General features: G+C 39.3%; 1 protein-coding gene across 1 annotated transcript in view; it reads right to left on the bottom strand.

Annotated features, from left to right (window-relative positions):
• The window catches only part of fam131bb (family with sequence similarity 131 member Bb), an 87,358-nt gene that overhangs the window by 27,772 nt on the left and 39,820 nt on the right, over positions 1-19,766 (bottom strand). Inside the window, exons 2-5 of the mRNA XM_056474644.1 lie at positions 19,228-19,265; positions 11,697-11,802; positions 9,594-9,818; positions 5,064-5,204 (exon numbers count right to left, since the gene is read on the bottom strand). Of these exons, the coding sequence (XP_056330619.1) occupies positions 5,064-5,204; positions 9,594-9,818; positions 11,697-11,802; positions 19,228-19,265 (510 nt within the window). The remainder of the gene's footprint in view (positions 1-5,063; positions 5,205-9,593; positions 9,819-11,696; positions 11,803-19,227; positions 19,266-19,766) is intronic.

Here is a 19,766-nt window from a genome sequence, read left to right as displayed (position 1 = left end):
ATACATCCAGGATGAACTAGCTACCCACGACTTACCACAAGACTTCGACACCCTCACGAATTTGGCGCTTCGCATAGAGGGCCGTCTCTGTCATCGAGATCATCGAAGACTATTTTACTCTTCAACCAGATGGAGGACCCTTGTTCCCTTTCCACCACAGTACCTCCCTTGGACCCTGAACCAATGCAAGTGGGACGTCTCCATCTTACGTCTCTGGAGAAACAACAGCGACTGGCTCAGGGCCTGTGTCTATACTGTGGCAAGCCGGGACATTTTGCTGTGAAATGCCCAGTAAAAGCCAAGGCTCACCAGTGAGACGAGGGATCCTGGTGGGTGCTATTCCTTTCTCTTCCCCCTCATCTCGCACCCTCCTCCCTGTTATGGTTCAGTATGAAGGCATTTCCAGATCCTGTTCTGCTCTCATTGACTCGGGGGCAGAGGGAAATTTCATGGGCCGTGCTGTGGCTGCCCAGTGGGGAATTCCAACCATTCCTCTTGCTGAACCAGTTCCTGCCCACTCCCTTGATGATACTCTTATCGCCACCGTTTCACACACTACCCCTAGTGTAAGTCTTATTATATCCGGCAATCATCGTGAGGTTACCATGCTTTACCTTCTAGACTCACCCAGTGCACCTATAATTTTAGGGCACCTTGGTTGTTAAAGCATGGCCCTCACGTGGATTGGTTTGGAGATTCTGTCTTGTCTTGGAGTCAATCATGTCTTAAGTCTTGCCTTGGTCCTGCCCCGTTTCCTGTTTCTGTACCTTCTGTGTTACAGGTGGAGTCAGTGGATCTGACCGAGGTTCCGGCGGAGTATCACGACCTGCACCTGATCTTTTGCAGGTCCCGGGCCACCTCCTTGCCTCCGCATCGACCTTACGATTGTGCCATAGAGCTTCTCCCAGGCACTTCTCCACCTAAGGGACATTTGTACTCTCTGTCCCGTCCTGAAAGAGAGGCCGTGGACAAGTATATTAACGAATCCCTTAAAGCCGGCCTCATCCGTTCCTCCTCATCCCCTGCGGGAGCTGGGCTCTTCTTCGTCAAGAAGAAGGACGGCTCCCTCCGTCCCTGTATTGATTATCGAGGGCTGAATGACATCACCGTTAAGAACAGGTACCCCTTACCTCTTATGTCCTCAGCCTTTGAACTCTTGCAGGGAGCCCAAGTCTTCACCAAGTTGGACCTCCGTAATGCATATCATTTGGTTTGCATTCGGGAGGGGGATGAGTGGAAGACAGCCTTCAACACACCCACGGGACACTTTGAATATCAGGTCCTTCCCTTTGGTCTGACCAACGCCCCGGCTGTCTTCCAGACCCTGGTCAATGACGTGTTGAGAGACATGGTAAACCAGTTTGTCTTCGTGTACTTGGATGACATCCTTATATTCTCTCCCTCTCTGCAGGTACACACTCAGCATGTTCGCCAGGTGCTGCAATGACTCTTAGAGAACCAACAATTCGTTAAGGCGGAGAAGTGCGTCTTTCACACCCAGTCAGTATCGTTTCTGGCGTTTTTAATTTCGGCGGGGGAGATCTGTGCTGATCCTTCGAAGGTAAGGGCTGTTGCCGAGTGGCCAACTCCTGACTCTCGCAAGGCACTGCAGCGATTCCTGGGTTTCGCCAACTTTTATCGGCGTTTCATCAGGAACTTTGGCCAGATTGCTGCACCCTTAACAGCGCTCACCTCCTCCAAGATACTGTTTAGGTGGGGGAATAAGGCTCAGGAGGCCTTTGATAAACTCAAGTCCCGTTTTATCTCTGCTCCTGTCTTATCTTTTCCAGATCCTAAACTGCAGTTCATTGTCGAGGTAGATGCTTCTGAGGTCGGAGTAGGCGCAGTTCTATCATAACGATCTCTTCGGGATGGGAAAGTTCATCCCTGTGCTTTCTTCTCCCCCCCCCCTTTGACCCCCACGGAACGAAACTATGACATAGGCAATCGGGAGTTGTTGGCAGTCAGGCCCGCTTTGGGGGAGTGGCGCCACTGGCTGGAGGGCGCAGAGCAGCCTTTTGTGGTCTGGACAGACCACAGGAACCTAGAATACATAAATTCTGCCAAGAGGCTTAATGCAAGACAAGCCCGCTGGTCCCTCTTCTTCAGCTGTTTTAATTTCACTCTCTCGTACAGGCCTGGGTCTGAATGTTAAACCCGACTCTCTCTCTCGCCTGTTTGAGGCCCCAGAGAGGGGGGTTTCAAAGGACACCATCCTGCCCAGGGGCGTGGTGGTGGCCTCTCTCTCTTGGGAGATCGAGAGTCTGGTCCTGAGGGCTCTACGAGAGTGCCAACCACCTCAGAAGGTTCCAGCAGGCAAATTATTTGTTCCTTCTGTTCTGCATTCACAGGTCATCCAGTGGGGTCACTCATCCAGATTAGTCTGTCATCCAGGAGTTCGGAGATCGCTGGCAGCCATCCAGCAGCAATTTTGGTGGCCATCCATGGCCAAGGATGACAGGCAGTTTGTGGTTGCCTGCTCAGTTTGCGCCCAGAACAAGAGCTCTAACTCTCCTCCCACGGGTCTGCTCTGCCCCCTTCCCATCCATTCCCATCCCTGGTCACACCTTGCCCTTGGTTTTGTAACTGGTTTACCAGTATCAAAAGGAAACACTGTCATCCTTACAGTGGTGGACCGATTTTCTAAGGCGGCCCACTTCATTCCTCTTCCTAAATTGCCCTCAGCCAAGGAGACTGCTCAGGCGGTTGTGAACCACGTTTTCCGGATTCATGGTCTTCCGGTCAACATGGTTTCTGATAGGGGTCCCCAGTTTGTCTCCCGGTTCTGGAAGGAATTCTGTCGACAGATCGGGGCCTCTACGAGTCTGTCATCGGGATTTCATCCTCAGACCAATGGGCAGTCTGAGCGGGCTAACCAGGATTTGGAACGCACTCTCCGCTGCCTGGCATCCCAGAATCCGAGCTCCTGGTGTCAACAACTGTCCGGGGTAGAATATGCTCATAATACTCTACCAGTCTCCTCCACAGGTATGTCACCATTTCAGTGCTGTGTTGGTTATCAACCACAACTGTTTCCCTCACAGGAACCCGATGCTGCGGTTCCGTCTGCCTTGGCTTTGTCCAACGGTGTCAACGCACCTGGAGTAGAGCCAAGGAAGCCTTGGCCCAGGCTAGTAGGTGGACCAAAGCAGCGGCTGACCGTCATCGGACTTCCACCCCCTGCTATGTTAGTGGTCAAAGGGTATGGCTGTCAACCAAGGACCTGCCTCTCAGGACAGTCTCACGTAAATTGGCTCCCAGGTTCATTGGCCCATACCGGATCACCAAGGTGTTAAGTCCCGTGGCAGTTCGGCTCAAGCTCCCTCCTACGCTTGGTCGGGTACACCCAGTCTATCATGTTTCTAGGGTTGAACCTGTTTTGTACTCTCCTCTTGCTCCCACTGTCCCGACCCCTTCCCCCCCTCCCCCCGTCTAGTGGATGGATCTCCAGCATATACTGTCAGGAGATTACTAGACGTCAGACGTAGGGGTCGTGGTTTCCAATACCTAGTGGACTGGGAGGGCTATTTCCAATACCTAGTGGACCGGAGGAGAGGAGCTGGATCCCGGCCCGGGATGACTTGGACCAGGGGTTGGTCGAGGAATTTCGTCGGAGACGAGGTGAGCCCCCTCCCTAGGGCGCCCTGTGGCATCCGTGGGGGGGGGGGGGTGGTACTGTCACATCCTCGGTCTGATCACCGGTTCATTCCTTGTGTTTTGTTTTTCCCCTTTAACTCGTTTTGTGTTGATCACTAACACCATGCTTTGTTTACTTCTCGCTTCCCCACCCATCCGCTCTATTACTTTCCATCAGGCTATCAAGCTAATTCCACTCAACTGGTTTCCTTGATTTCTCACCCTATTTACTCCTCCCTTGACCGTAGTTCTGTGTCAGATGGTAGCTGTTCCCCTTCCTGCATGTCGGGCAATCTCCCGGTCTAGTCCTGTTCCTGTTTAGTCCTGTGAGTTTTGTCGTGTCTGATGTCCTGTCGATTTTTCCTAATATTGTTTTCTCCATCTGCCTTCAAGCCATTTCCCACCCATTTTTGTATCGCTGCCCATCTGACTCTCCGTCTCTACTCAGCCGGCTTTCGTCTCTCTCTCTCGCCGGTCTCAAAGCCTCAGTCTTCCTCGCGGCCGCGCTGATTCAGTCAGCGGCTGCCGGACTCATCGCCACCTGTCGGGTGTCAGGATATTGCACCCACTTGAGGATAGTTTCTCTGGCCTCTTCGGAGTTGTTTCATTTTGTATCATTTTGAAGACTATATTACCTCACTTCTCAGTGTTTTTTGTGAATTGTGGGCCACTGTGCCAGCTCCATTACGGAGGAACTTTCAGTTTTTTTTTTGCCCCCTTGAGATAATTCAGGCTCTATAAATAAACATTATTGAAGACTTGCACCTGTGTCTGACCAATCTTCTCCTCATCCAGATCCCTGACATGTTGTCTCAATATACTGTACATAAGCATTTTTGGGGGGATGTGAAAATTGTTTGAGTTTTATTACTTTGCCTTAGCATATGACATAATTATTGCATTATCTGTCAGTAACATGTTGTCATTTTGCATGCATATGGCTTTCATTGTTCTGAGCTCTCGTTCAAGTCTGTGAGGCTGTACTGAACAGTTCAGTGGATTAGTTCCCATTCTCCCGAGAGTCACAAGCCCCTGACCTTTAGATATTCATTTATTCAAAACCCAGTGTGCACTGCATTTTAAATCTGTGCAATAAAACAATACCACCCTCTCTCTCTAGGGGGTTTCTGTGGAAAACTTTCTTCATATAGAAATCTCAAAAGGCTAAATAAGAAGAAACTAAAGAAAAATCTTTAATATTTCAGTTGTTAAGGAATTATCAGGGACTTACACCACCACTTCTACAAACACACTTTGAGCTGAGATTGAAAAATGAGCTAAGTGATTGGAAAAAGGCTTTAATTATTCATTATGACAGAGTACTGCGCTCACATTGTGACATGGGATTACTAGTTCTAAATTGGTTTTATTCCTATAAGTTTTCAGTGTAAAGTGCAGTAAGTAGAAGTAAAATAATTAATCAGTACCTCGGCTTGTTATGCTTTCCTGGTTGGCCTCACTTAGATGGGCTACGCTCCCCTGATTAGATCCAACGCTTGTGCTTTCCCCATCCATTGAACTCCAGGCCAGCAGTGTCGCCTCAGAAATTGCGAACTGTTGAAGCACACCTGATAGGATGAAAAATGTACAATTTTTTGATTATTATTGATGCTCAACAGTAGTTGAAAAAAAAACTAGTGTAGCATTTTAAGATTTGTAAGAAATGTAAGTATAAAGCCCAGATCTTTATTAAATTTGAAATGTGGTCTTGTAGTGATCAGTGGTAAAGCCAGCAACTTGTGGAAATTAATTTCCAATATAAACAAATGCTGCAGAGTCAACACTAAACTCTGACCCTTTTCTTAAGCTTATCAGAAAGTGGCAATTGAGACAGTGACCATTTGTCTTTTGTTTATCTGAAAGACAAAGGTGTTAAGAGCCCAGAACTTGCAAAACAGTTTCTTGATCCAATTAACAATCTACATCGTCTCAGACACAGAGAGACACATGGATCAGAGAATACTCCATCTCACAAAAGAGACACAAATGGAATATTTCACTTCATATACCTGTAGCTTCAAATGAGCATGCATATATTTTTAATATGCACTGCTTGAAATACTCCACCGTATGAAACTTTGCTTATTAATGTTTATATATGAATACTTGGGTAAAGATCAACATTATATAGTGATGTTTAGACTCTATACATTGCAAATAATGCCTTGGGTAATTTATATGGGGTCTGGAAACTGAATTATGCATAGAAAAATATTTAAGACTCCTAAATATTATAATAGTTTACCGGTGGACTATGACTATGCAAATGCCGGTCACACTATGAATGACACCTTCCAGGGATCATCCAATCACAATGCTTTATTTGAAAGGCAACACCTTTCAATCCCGCCTTCCAGAGAAAAGGATTAAAAACATTCTCTTAAACAAAGAGAGGAATGTGTGGTTCAGTGGTGCATGGTAGTAACAACGAAAGGTGTGTGGTATGCGGTTGTAACGGAGTGTGGTACACAGAAGAGTGGTATTGAGACAGGTGTTGTAACTAAGTAACTCGGAGGAAACAGAAAGAGAAGTGAAGGAAAGACACACAAGGCTATCTGAATTGCTCAAAGACATCAGAACCTTTGCTGCGTGTTCCTTCAAGGATTTGGTAATTGGATTCACAGTGCTTTTTCCAAGGAGTCTGAAACCATAGCTTCAAGACTACCACCTCCAGAAATTTGCGTGTCCCAGATTTCCAGGAACTCTACATTCAAGGATAAAGACGTCGGTGTGTCCCTGACATCAGAACCACCACCTCCAGAAATCTCCAGTTCTGCATGTTCCAGAATCTCCAGATTTCTTCTTCTCAAAGCTCAAGAGAGATAAGTCTACTCATTCCATGCTTCAAGACCTGCAAAAAAAAGACCTGCCAGACCTGCATCTCACTTTTTCCAACCACTGCTTCAATGGCGGTAACGTAAATATGCCACTTTCTAACACTCTAAATTAGACCTTGGCATAGTGTGTTTCAGTATAAAATATATATATTCAGTATATTCATTTATAACAAAAACTTCCTCAGTTCTTTGTTATTGTAGAATAAGGTTTACCTTACCTTGACTTAATCACCTTCAAGACTCGCAAATGCACTTAATTTATTGTACATTTAGTATTTTAGTTACCTTTGTTTACTATTTTGTTAATAAATACACATTTATAACAATTGTGTCTACCTTGTGTAAATCCCAAAACAAAACCACAATACCAGCAGGACTGAGGTTCCCACATAGTGAATTACAAGTAGATTTGGCAAGCACACACCACCGTGCACTCAGATCAAATTTTAACGCACTCAGTGTTTCCACTGCACACAATTAAGAAGAACCAAATCAAAACAAACAATTTAAAGACAATATTAACAAAACAAAATATAGCTGCAAAGAACAATTAAGGGGCAAAGCAGTCCAGAGGCCAAAGGCAACAAAGTTAGTGAGTAGCATTCGACCAATTGAAGCAGTATTTGAATACATCAGATCAGTTTTTGAATACATTTGAAGTATGTTTCACTTGAAAACAATTAACATTGAAAGATTTTTTGGTTTATAACTTTTGGCCAATAGGTGGCAGATTTATGAATTTGATGTGATGTGGTCAGTGTTAGGTGACAATGAAGAACTTTAAGTTTGGTGTCAATATATTTAAGTATTGCAAAGGGACAGCCTCAAATGCAGTTTGGCATTATACCAGCACATTTGTTGGTGCCGTAAACAAAATCAGTTTTGTCTATTGACATGAATTTCACATCATTTGGTCATCATGGTCTAAAAATGATCTGAGTAAAATTTGGTGATATTTCGGGAAACTGTCTTGGAGGAGAATGTTTTTGAACAAAATCTAAATATGGCATAATTGCTATCAATGTTCTCTGCATGACTCAAGTTGAGATCAATTGTACCACAATAAACATATGCAGTCTAAGGTTATTAGCAAATTTATGAATTATTATTAATAGTTAGTTAAGGGTTCATAACACGTGACCACTAGGTTTATTGTGGTTATTGTGAGGTGACACACCTAAAGTTCAGTATCAATATGTTTAAACATTGCAGAATGACAGCCTCAGATGATCTTTGACATTGTGCCAGCACATTTTTCAGTAAATGATGTCACCTATGAACACTTTGAATTAAATAAATTTATGGTGGTGCAGGATAGAATGCTGATCTGCAGTGCTTCTCCCAGTTCTTCTCACCACATTATTATTTGCCCTAAATGGTAAGAAGGCAATACTTCAGGCTGCAAGCCCACCTCAATCATGAGACCTTCTAATACCTAGCAGACTCAGCCACCACAGGATCAGATGGGCCAGGAGGTAGGTCCTGGCAAAGCTGGACCTTCAGCAAAGCTTGATGGACATGTTTAATTTTACTTGAATCTGCTCCACCTTCCACAGGTGCTTTCAGGACTTGATTAGGTAGTGTTGTATGTAAATAGCATCTGTGGGAGACAGAGCGACCAATCACCCTGGAATGTGGCAGAGAGTGCAAAAGACCATGTAAGGTTTTATTAAAACGCTTGCACTGACCATTTCCAGCCAGGTGGTATGGAGTAGTGCGTAACTTACCACTCCATACAACATAAAACAAAATATAGCAACATCTTTTCTCCTAAAGGACCAGACCTTTCTTGGATCCTGATTTTGTACCAAATTATTATAATGCACAATCAATTTAAATCTATTGATTGCTATCATCTGTTGACATCACCTGTTTCAAAATACATCTAGCCCTAAATTGCTTCTGACTCAACTTTTTTGGAATGTGTTGCAGGTCTGAATGAGAGAAAAAAATGTAAATTTGCGATCGAAATGAAGTTGACCAGGCAAAACATCAAATATTTTGTGTTGATATTGTCAGCAATGAAATTCAAGTAAAAGTAAATTTGGAAATCACAATCTTTTTTATTATTTCTGTTTTCTGTACTGTCCCAACTTCTCATTTGGACTTGTAATATTGAGCCATTCGGTACAACCTCCATGGTTCAATATGCATGTAGAGATTGTGTTTTGTTTGGTTTTTCATTTAAATTTAATGAAATTGCATTTTATATTTTTTCCCATTCCTTCAATTACTCTCTGAGTAATTGAGCGCTAAAGCTAGGGATGCTTTCACAGGAGGCTTTTACTAAAATATGAATGCCCTCCACAAAAGCAAGCAAGCAAACTCACATCACTTGCTGGCTATTGTCACAAATATACAACACACACACAAATATTAAATGATAAGTCAACTAAAAATATTTATGTCAACTAATTATCAACTTTGTTGAATATACCAAAAAATTGTAGCAGCTCTACTACAAATGCATCTCCCAAGGCTTAGGACAAAACTAAGTTACTCTGGTGGCATAAACATTGCACACTCACTTGTTCTAGCTAAAATAACCTCTCTACCACTTCAGATGAATTTATCATTTAACAAGTTAATTTAACAAAGAATCTACCCAATTTGTTTAAATATTTTAGAAAAAAAAATATATATAAATGTTTTTCGCAAGTGTGCAAGTAAGCTGTGCATGTGTTTGGGTGTGTGAGTGTCAGTCACTGACTTGAGCTTCTTGGGCATCAGAATACTGCTCATTAATATTCACAACCCTCCCAAATATGGTCAAAACCAACCATACATCATATTAGGGCCAATTTCTAGGTTTGGAGAACAGTTCAAAGGTTCAGAGAACAATTTAAACATAGTGTAAGTACATTTTATGGCACCTATAGCCTTTAATATTTCTGTCTGTTTGGAAACCTACTTTATCTCACGTGATGTAAGATGATGTGCTTTAGGTTGAGAGCAAGCATAAAGCATTGAGCTTCACCATGGCCACTTACTCCTTAAGGTTCTGGCCTAGCCACTGGTTTACATAAGGTTAAAGTGAATGACAACAGGTTCTTCTGTGCACTATATTGTGTGGCATTCTCTTTCTCTCTTTCATTCTCTTTCTTATAATTTGTTTCTCACCTGCAGCAAAGCGAGCTTCCTTCTCTCCATCACTAAGGTCACTGTATGCATCGTTTTCCAGCTTGCGCTCGTGTTGAAGGTGCAGACTGGAGGTGCGTCCCGCTCCTCTGCCTCCCACACCAACTGTCTGCATGCCCCAGCTCTGCCACTCAATCATGTGTGCCACTCGCCCCTGAGCCATTGCTGTTGGCTTTGTCACCTTGTCCTTCATAGAGCGACTCACTCCTGAAGAGAACGGGCAGATAGGATCATACGGTAAGAAGGCAGCAAGAGGATTTGTTTATATTATGGAGATAAAAGGGGGGGGGGGGTGAGAAAAGAAAACATCGAGTATACAGTATAAGCACGCACCTGCTCAAAGGTAGATGTGGTATGGCAAACATTGCAAAAAGAACTATTAGGAATTTAAACAATTATATTTCATAATTAAGAGTTTTTAAAGGGATCACAGAATTTCTATTTAACTTTAATATTTTAAAGTTGGATATAACAAGAAAGATATATACATTAATTACAAAATATTTATGGGGTGTTAACCCTTGTTTATTGTTCAAATTTTCAACCCTTTCTTTATGTTAGGAGCTGTTTTGCCAACAAATTATAGGTTGCATAAATACACTTAAAACTATGTTACTATGTTCTGAGAGCAAAGCTTAGACACACACACACACACACACACACACACACACGGACACACACACACACACACACACACACGCACACACACACACACACACACACACACACACACACATAAACTATACTCTCTAGTCAGAAACTACGCTTTTTTGTACCTCTTCTCAATAGTGAAAACCATAGGCACGATATGGTGCCACGAATATAAAATATAAATGTAAATATCATGAAAGCCAATGTGGCAAAAACAGCCACTAACATAACGAAAGGGTAGTAAATTTGCACAGAGTGTATTGAGATTTTGAAAAATATCAAAGCATTTTCCCAAAATATATGTCAAAATAATTTTTTTGTCACCAAAATTATTAAATTTAATAAAAAACAGATAAAGTTGTGGCCAAATTAAGACTCAAAATCTATATGATATGATGAAAACATCCCTAGCAGCAACAAGGGTTAAGATTGTGTTAATTCCCACTTTATTTCCAGGTCTAATATCACTTTTTAAAAAATTGGTTAGCAATATATAACTAATTTATTTTTTATTTTTTTATTTTTGTTTTAGTAAAATGTCAAAGAATGCTCAACGGAAGTTCTCAGTGTTTCTGATGGTGATAAACATGAGTAGAAATTAAAAAAAGGAAATGACTCCATCAATGTGACTTCAAAAATGAGATGTAGACGGTCATGGTATGGAAAAGACAATGGAAAGGAAAGGGGATTTTGGTTTAATGAAATTATATCTCGCCACACTAATGTAAATCTACTAATAGTAATAGCCTGCCCTCTTTCTTGCATTAAATGTAGCTTATTGAAGTTACAATTGACTAAACTTAGACTGTAACAATCTATTTGATAACCAGTGAAGTCTTTGTAGAACCCTTACACAAGATACTGAGAGGGAAAGATCAATATTTTTTGCTACTTGAATAGACTCGGAACAGTGCATTACAGTACATACAACATACAGTACAGTTCATGCAAAACCTATTCAGAGATCTTTCAAGTTTTAATAACTAATGAAATGATGAACATGAAATATTAAAGTTTACGAAATGTATATTTCAAAGAAGGCTACACACTGAACTGTACTTCACTTCACATAACAATAATACAAAAACACAAATACAATAGCAAACTGACTCAATCTCCGCACTACTACACAAGCACTTTACATAAATAAACCTAACTTTCCCGTTAACCACCGCCAAAAAAATGAAAAAATAAATAAAAAAATTGAAATCCACATGACAATGTACCGGCGGACCATATTGCTTACTTTTTATGGGATCTATTCTTATTTGTATCTTGGAATTCACCAATGGCACAAGCCATTGGACAGTGTTGTAAATGGAAACGGGTGGTGAAAAGGGAAACCCACAAGGGGTCCATGTTGGCTCCAATGTCTCCAGCTCAGTCTGGAGTCAACATGGGGTCAGTTTACCATTTCACAGGACAGACACACACCTGACACACCTGTCAGAGAGGACTTAGCCAGAGCGCCGATTCCATAGGCATTGGAGTTCCGTTTCTTCAGCCGAGGAAGGATTGAGGTGGTGTCCTCCATGGACAACTGAAATGAAGGAAGGCATTCAAGAGAGAAAAAAAATGGGAGAGAAAATAGGAAAGATGAGGAAAAGGGTGGTTTTGGAAGAGCAAGAGGTGCCCCAGAGCAGAGATGAAAACCAAAATATTGAGCGTGGCATTTTAAGGACAGAAAAGAGGTGATGAGAGAAATTAGATAGAAAGTTAGCACAGTTGTTGCTGGAGATTGTGAAGCTACATTTCCCAGCAGCCTGTTTTATTTTATTTTTGTTTAACTCTTTGAGTTAGCATGATGGGAAGTGTAGTCTTTTTTTGTCATTTACACCCGCAAAAAAGTCTAAATACTACAGCACACGAACAAGTCACTGCAAAACCGCAAATGATATGAAAGAATGGGGTGTGAGATATTTGATTTCTACTGCGATTCAGAAGAAAAATGATAAAAGGAAAGCAATGGAGGAATGAGATTCACAACACTTACATTGATTCCATCCCATGAAAAGTCTGTTCGGCCATGCTGAGAGAGAGAGGAAGGAGGGATGGAGACAGAAAGGGATGGGTAAAGACAGAGTTGTAGAAAGAGGAGAAAAGAGCAAGAGACAACCATAGAGAAAGGAGGAGAGAAAGGGGAATTGTGACAGAACAAGGCATTTTAAAAACACATGAAGTTGACGGAGAAATAGAGAAAAAAGAAGAAAAACACAGGAAATCAAATTGTGAGATGACCATTATTGGCTAGGTTATCAGACATGTGGCATAAAGTAGCACACTGGTTTATTGCTTATACTAGTCAGAGTTTTCCATAAGTTAAAACTGTACGAACTGGAAAGACTTCAAGTTGTACAGAAGAGACCCATAAAGCCATGGCTTCTTGTTTCTTGTTTAACATTTGTGAAAGTAAATCTATGTGGTAAATCTATGTTCTATATGACTGTTAAGCTATTCTGAGTTCATTCATTTTCTCTACGGCTTAGTATCTTTATTAATCTAGGGTCGCCACAGCGAAATGAACCGCCAACTTATCCAGCACATGTTTTACCCAGCAGATGCCCTTCCAGCTGCAACCCATCTCTGGGAAACAGCCATAGACTTCCATTTACACACATACATTACTGCCAATTTTAGCTTACTCAATTCACCTATACCACATGTCTTTGGACTGTGAGGGAAACCGGAGCACCGGGAGGAAACCCACTTGAACACGGGAGGACATGCAAACTCCACAGAGAAATGCCAACTGACCCAGCCGAGGCTCGAACCAGCAACCTTCTTGCTGTGAGGCGAGAGTGCTACCCATTGTGTCACCGTGCTGCCCCTATTCTGAGTTGTTTCATCAAATTACTAGTTGATGTAATGTGATGTTCAATAATTCATTCATTTTCTTTTCAGCTTAGTGCCTTTATTAATCGGGTGTCGCCACAGCGGAATGAACCGCTGGGTTTCCTCCAGGTGCTCTGGTTTCCCCCAAAGACATGCCTTCTTGCTGTGAGGCGACAGCACTACCTACTGTGCCACTGTGTCGCCCTCAACAATTCATTTGTTTCATTATTTTATTATCTGCCATTCAGAAAATTCATGTCTGATTGCTTAGAAAAGTAATAGCACATCTCTTCGCAACAAATCACAGAATTTGTTATCACTGTAATCATTCATGTCTGTTGCAGAAACAGGATGAGTTACATGCATCACAGCATTCACAAAACAATGTCCAGGAGACACTGTATGAGTGGCTGTTTTTATTTCCAAAGTAACAGATTGACAGGACTCCCCATGATTGTTGCTGTCTACAGAAGAAATTATGTTGTTTTACAATTGACGAAATCTTGAACAATTTTGTTTATATCTTTATTTTAAAATTTATTTCACACGTCACTTCATTTGCCTGCATTTTAATTGGATGGCAGCTGTGCTGTCAATATTTCTTCAAGTAATAATTTTTTTTCTTATATAACATTATTTTTATAATTAATAATAAACAGTTATTTTTTAAAAGAAGAAGTTGTGTATTGCACCAGTGGTGTAAAATATGTATTTTACAAATGCAGCATGGCATATTTTGAGTTTTGATATTATTGAGCAATTTTGATTGGCTATTGTGCTAGTTTTGAAGGGTCATTGGACTAGTTATTTTGCGAACCCCCCGAAACCCTGAACAAGTCTGAAACAATTAGCCTAAAAAGTACAACAGCTCATGCTGACGTTGTCTCTACAGTGCTATGCAGGGAAGGAGACCAAAAGCCTTTTCTAATGGTATGTAAGTCCAGGCAGGTGTGTTGGGCGAGTTGTGGCGAAACACTGATGGACACTGGCTCATGTTCAATACTTAAGGTTTGAGGTTTGTTCTACACCCTCACCATAAGAACTGTATTAGCAGTAACCAAAGCATTTTTGGCAGACATACAGGATCATTCTTTTAGAAAGAAATACATGGAAAAATGACAGCTTCACACAGATTGCGTAGACAGACGAATGAACGCAGATTATGTAGACAGCCTAATGAACAGCTAAAAGCCATAAGCAGAGAAACACTATTTCTATGCGGCCTATGAAAATTAAACTATGTTTGGTTGTGTTGTAATATAGCAATAACACTAATATAGTAAAAAAAAACATTGCAATTCAGGTATGATATGTGCCTGAGTGAATGTTATTATACATTGTCTACTACATTCAACTTACTATTTTTAGCAGTGTCAGTGGTAAAGTGATACACCATCTAAGAAAGTTCATAGGTAGAAATCATTATAAGCAAACTGTGTTTACTAGATTTTTTCCACAGGACCATTTTAATATTAATATTTTGGGGGATTTGTGCTCAAAGCTCTCATGGTGTTTGTGCTCTGAATCGGACTAAACATCAAACAAAATCTAAAAGAACACTTAATCAGTAAATGATCCAAAGAAAAAATGCAAAATGTAATAAATTTTATTATGTTGAAACATCAAAATATTTTAAATAATGTTTTTTTTATTGATAGTAATGGTAGTAAACCAGTAAATGGCATTGTGTGATTGTCTTTATAAGGGAGCCAGTTGTTCAAAAAGACAATTTAGATCAGGAACAGCACACACTATAAAATAAAATGTTGTTGTTTCAACCTGAAAAAGTAAGTGTTTATGCTACCTTAACTTTTTAAGTTTACTTAAATGTACTCGAACCAGCAACCTTTTTTTCAGTGCTAACCACTGAGCCCCTGTGCAGCCCAAACTTGACATTACTTACCTTAAATTAATTAGGATGACTAATAGTTCCACTAATGGACCATGGTTCATTTTAATACTAAAAACAGGTTTTTGAAGTCTACAAATTTTACCAAAGAAGCAAGTTTCTGAGAAGAAACAGACAAACACACACCACAACATTACAGTGAGAAAATGGCGGTCCGTGTTGCCAGATACACTTAAATGTTTCCAGCCAAAACCTTCCCAAGTGCACAAAAATTTTTTGAAAAAAATGCATGTTCAAAACATCGAAACTGATTCCAAACCCCCAAATTTTGTCAACCCTCTTAAGCCTTCTTTTTTACCAGCACAATCAAATTCTAAACCTTTAGAAAGACAATCATTGTCTGATGTCATGCACAAGTAAACAAATATAAATTTGTGTAAAACTATACAAATACCATTTTAAAGTGAAGATATTTAATTAAAAATGTATTCGTTATATATATTCATATACGTTCATATATATGTTAACTTGTATACATGAGTTCAGCTGACTCTTTTTTTAAAGTATAAGTTCAACCAAGTAAAACTTTGATATATATGTTATATCAACATATTTAATCTAGATAAGTTAACATAACTCAAAATTTTCAGTTGTCATAACTAATTGGTACACTCATTTTTTTACAGTGCACTATCACTGTTACACAACAGTTTATTATGTATTTCAAACTGTGTTTAGAATTATTTTAGTTCATAGAGAAAAAAAAAAGGGCTTGCCCATTTTGTATATAAAATGAGAGTATATAATAGTGATAAAACTGAACATTTAATGTAATTCAAAATTCACCAACACAAAATGGATCTGAACCCATGAAAATTATGTTTGTCATTATTAGTTTCCTATGTAAAGGAATCTAGGTCAAATGATATCTCACTGAATACCATATATTTCACTTATTTTTATATTCTGCTGGTATTACAAACAAGAAAGTGGTGGTAGATGACAGATGTATATTTAAGCTGACATGTTAATAAGAACAAACAATCTTATTAAGAGAACTTTCATATAATCTGTCTTTATGTAGTAGCTCTGTGTTTTACAATTTTTCTCGATTGTTAAAACATTATAACCACTTTTTTAAACTAAAATTCGAATTTTTGTAAAAGCACACCTTTTCCCCTAAACTTTAAACACTTTTTCCTGCTTTGACACATGAGTTATATCTGGTGAACTGTTACTGCAAAACACTACACACAAATCCCGACATTTTTCAGTGCTTCCAGCATGTGTTTATTTAGGCTGCATTTACACTGCATGGTTCAAGTGACTCAATTCCGATTTCTTTCTTCCATGTGGCACAGATCGGATTTGGACCATGTACGTGTAAGCAAAAAAAAATCACATGGATTCCGATTTACTCAAATCAGATTAAGGCCTTGTTCATATGTAGAAATGTATCCAATATGAATCGGATCTGTGCCCTCGTGTCGGTAGTGTAAGCAGATTGATCGGATTTGATCGGAGTCCCAAACCTTAAATCTCATGCACGAGGACTGAGAAAGCTTTTATATTGTCATATAGCACACGTATTTAAGCATGTTAATGAGAGAGAGAGAGAGAGAGAGAGAGAGAGAGAGAGAGAGAGAGAGAGAGAGAGAGACAGAGAGAGAGAAAGAGAGAGAGAGGCAGGTCCGGCGCTACAGGGTGGTAAAGGGGGGTAAAAAACAAGTTATTAATAGGCTTAATAAATAAATAAAATGACGGGTAGGCCTAGTAACCTAATAGTTTATGATGGCGTTTTTACAAATGGCAACTGCACAATTTCATGTAAAAAAACTCACTTATGATAGCCTAAGATAAATCTTTATTTTTTACCTTTAAAATGATGAAAAAAAAGTTATTTAGCCTATTGAGTTGCGTGTTATCCCAATATGTAATCAATTTTCACGGTAATAACTGTGAATTTAGGTATCTTTTTAAGGTATTTTTCTGGCTACACTAATGCCTTAAAATGTAACCAAATACATTTTTTAAAACATTTAACTTTTTCCTACACTGATGTTGGTTGGGTAATAGCCTACATGAAGCGTGATGATTCGTTTATGCTGATTTCACTATTTATTTACCAGTTATATGAATAGTCTAACTGTGGGTTAGCTTGCATGTATGGGCATAGTTTGTCGCCTTTACCTAAATCTTTACACATTTATAGGCCTATTATTTGAAATAAAATGGAAAGAAATAAAGAGAAAAAAATATGATTTAAAGCACTCGTATGGCACTGAAGCCATGATGTCTGCGTTAATAAATTGTATCGTTGCTTAACCTTCATTGATAAAATCAGTAATTGCAAAACTGAGCATATTATCATTACTATAAAAAAGTATATTACTGCCTTAAGTCAGTAACTTAGACAGTAATGCAAAGTAATAATAAATGTGAATAAATAGCCTAAATGAAAGGAACAAGAGGGACCAAAATCAGTCAGCAGGTCTAGTGCCCCCCTATGAGATTAAAATGCCTCCTCAGTTATGACATCCGGCGTCGGGCCTGGAGAGAGAGACAGAGAGAGAGAGAGCAATATTCGCCACGTAACCAATATCAACTATATAAAACTGTGGCATATGTCATGTGCATAAATCATGCCATGGACATTACATAAAGAAGCCTACTGGCATAAAAAGGCATAGATTAAAAGAAGATGGCCAAATGAGAACTCTGTTGTCATAAACGATAGTAAAACAAGTTGTCAAAAAGAATGAAAAAAAATGAAACCCTGCAAACAGATTAAATAGAGGAATGGAGAATAGAGCACTCTTTTATTATCAGCTGTCAGTCAGCCGCTCTTTTTTTCCTGGTCATTGCATCTTTGCAGTTTGCTGTGTAAATACAAACAATCGGATACAAGTCACTTTTAAAAGATGATGTAAGCAGGTCAGCAAAAAAAATCGGGTACAATCACAAAACCGGAATTGACCATCAATATCCGCAGTTTAAATGCAGCCTTAGAAAGCATTTAATAATCTTAACTTAAGAGAGTGCAGCTTGCAGCACAATTAACCAAGTGAAAACACTAGGAGTCAAACTTTATCACACACCAATCAGAAAATTTGATGGATAGATAAAAGGTCCAAAGTCAACATATTCAAGTTTGATACAATGGATCTAAAGAGACGTAAGTGAAGAGGTCAAGGACACCAAACATCTTTGCTGCCTAGACATCAGCAGATGCATATCACAGGTTGAGCAGGCATGCACGATGACTTTACCCCCGCTGCATGGCTAGTGACAATATAGCCTGTGATGGAATAATTTTTTTTATGTGTGTGTTTTAAACTTTATAGTACATGAATAAAATGTGCCAGTGTATAAACATTCGCTTTTGTGTTCATCATGTGTAAACACAACTTATCAGAAATTTGATTGTTTTTAATTTATTGCAATAGTGTGTAAGACTATGTTGCAGTGTGCTTTGTGAGACCTTGTGTGTGATGTTTAGGGACAAAGTTTGTTTGTTTTTTTCAGCAACAGTGAATAGTTTTGAATGTAGAGTTTCATTTTGACCTGAAAATAGGATTTTTAGGAAAATTTGGAGAGACGTTATGGATTTGTGTTTACTGTTTTGAGAATACAAGACTTAGTTTCAAGTATGTATTTAAGCAACCGAGAAAAATTGTAATACAATCAGCTCCTTAAAATGAGAGAGGAAGCAAATCTCATTTTTATGCTTTGTGCAAAATAAAATAATCACATCCATTCAGATTTAGAACAGTTTATGAAGACACAGAAAAGAGTAGAAGAAGGAAAAGCGTGATGTGTGATTTATCAGTGGTGATATTAAGCATCCATACAACAAAAACAGTATTTACTCTTAAAAACAGACCCAAAATCAGTCACCAATGTTATTATACCACTGAGGGACACTACTATAAGCCTAATTTCTGGGTCAGTTCTTAAGACCGCAAGGCATTAAAACATACAAACAAAACCAAATGCTAAAAACTAAACAAAACTATACAATCCAGTACTTGTCAGCACAAACTACATTCTCTTAACTAGGCTAATGTGCTAACAATGTCTTTCTGCTGTTAAGGAGGGGGGCTGGCTCACTGCCCTAACTGAGATAATCTCTTCCTGTTCTGGACACCTTGGTTTCCATCTCAAAACAGGATGCTGTTTTCTTCTAAACAGGAGTTTCTGGTGTGGGGTGTCATATAGTGTCAACCCTATTGAGAAGTTTGGCTAGTTTACAATGGATGTTAAAATAAACTGCAGTTTTCTTACCTGTTCCCCATCCTTCTGGACAGGAACTCCATCTGAGGCTGGAGAGAAAATGAGATAAAAAGAATATTATAGCAGGGTGCTTGAGACTTAAACAGAAACATTAAAATAGGCCATATTTGTTGTGACTGGAAAATTGGGTGGTTACAATAATAAGCAATAAGAGGACTGAATATGTATGATAAGTGTAGATTACATCAACTTTTGCCTGTACAGTATTTATTAATCTTAATTCAACATTTACTAATGCATTATTCTAATGCGAACTTATGTTTGTTAACATAAGCTAATGCACTGTGAGTTAACATGAACTAAGAATAAACAACTTTATTATCAGTATCAAACTTAAAATAAGTAACTAATGAATCATTATTTTAAAGTGCTATCAGTTTATTAAATATATATATATATATATATATATATATATATATATATATATATATATATATATATATATATATATATATATATATATATATATATATATATATATAAAATAACTTTGAATCTCCATATAATCTCAGATTACATAGTGAAAGGTA

This window comes from Danio aesculapii, chromosome 16 (assembly GCF_903798145.1).
Source record: "Danio aesculapii chromosome 16, fDanAes4.1, whole genome shotgun sequence".
Taxonomy (NCBI): Eukaryota; Metazoa; Chordata; class Actinopteri; order Cypriniformes; family Danionidae; genus Danio; species Danio aesculapii.
This window is presented reverse-complemented; position numbering and strand designations above follow the sequence as displayed.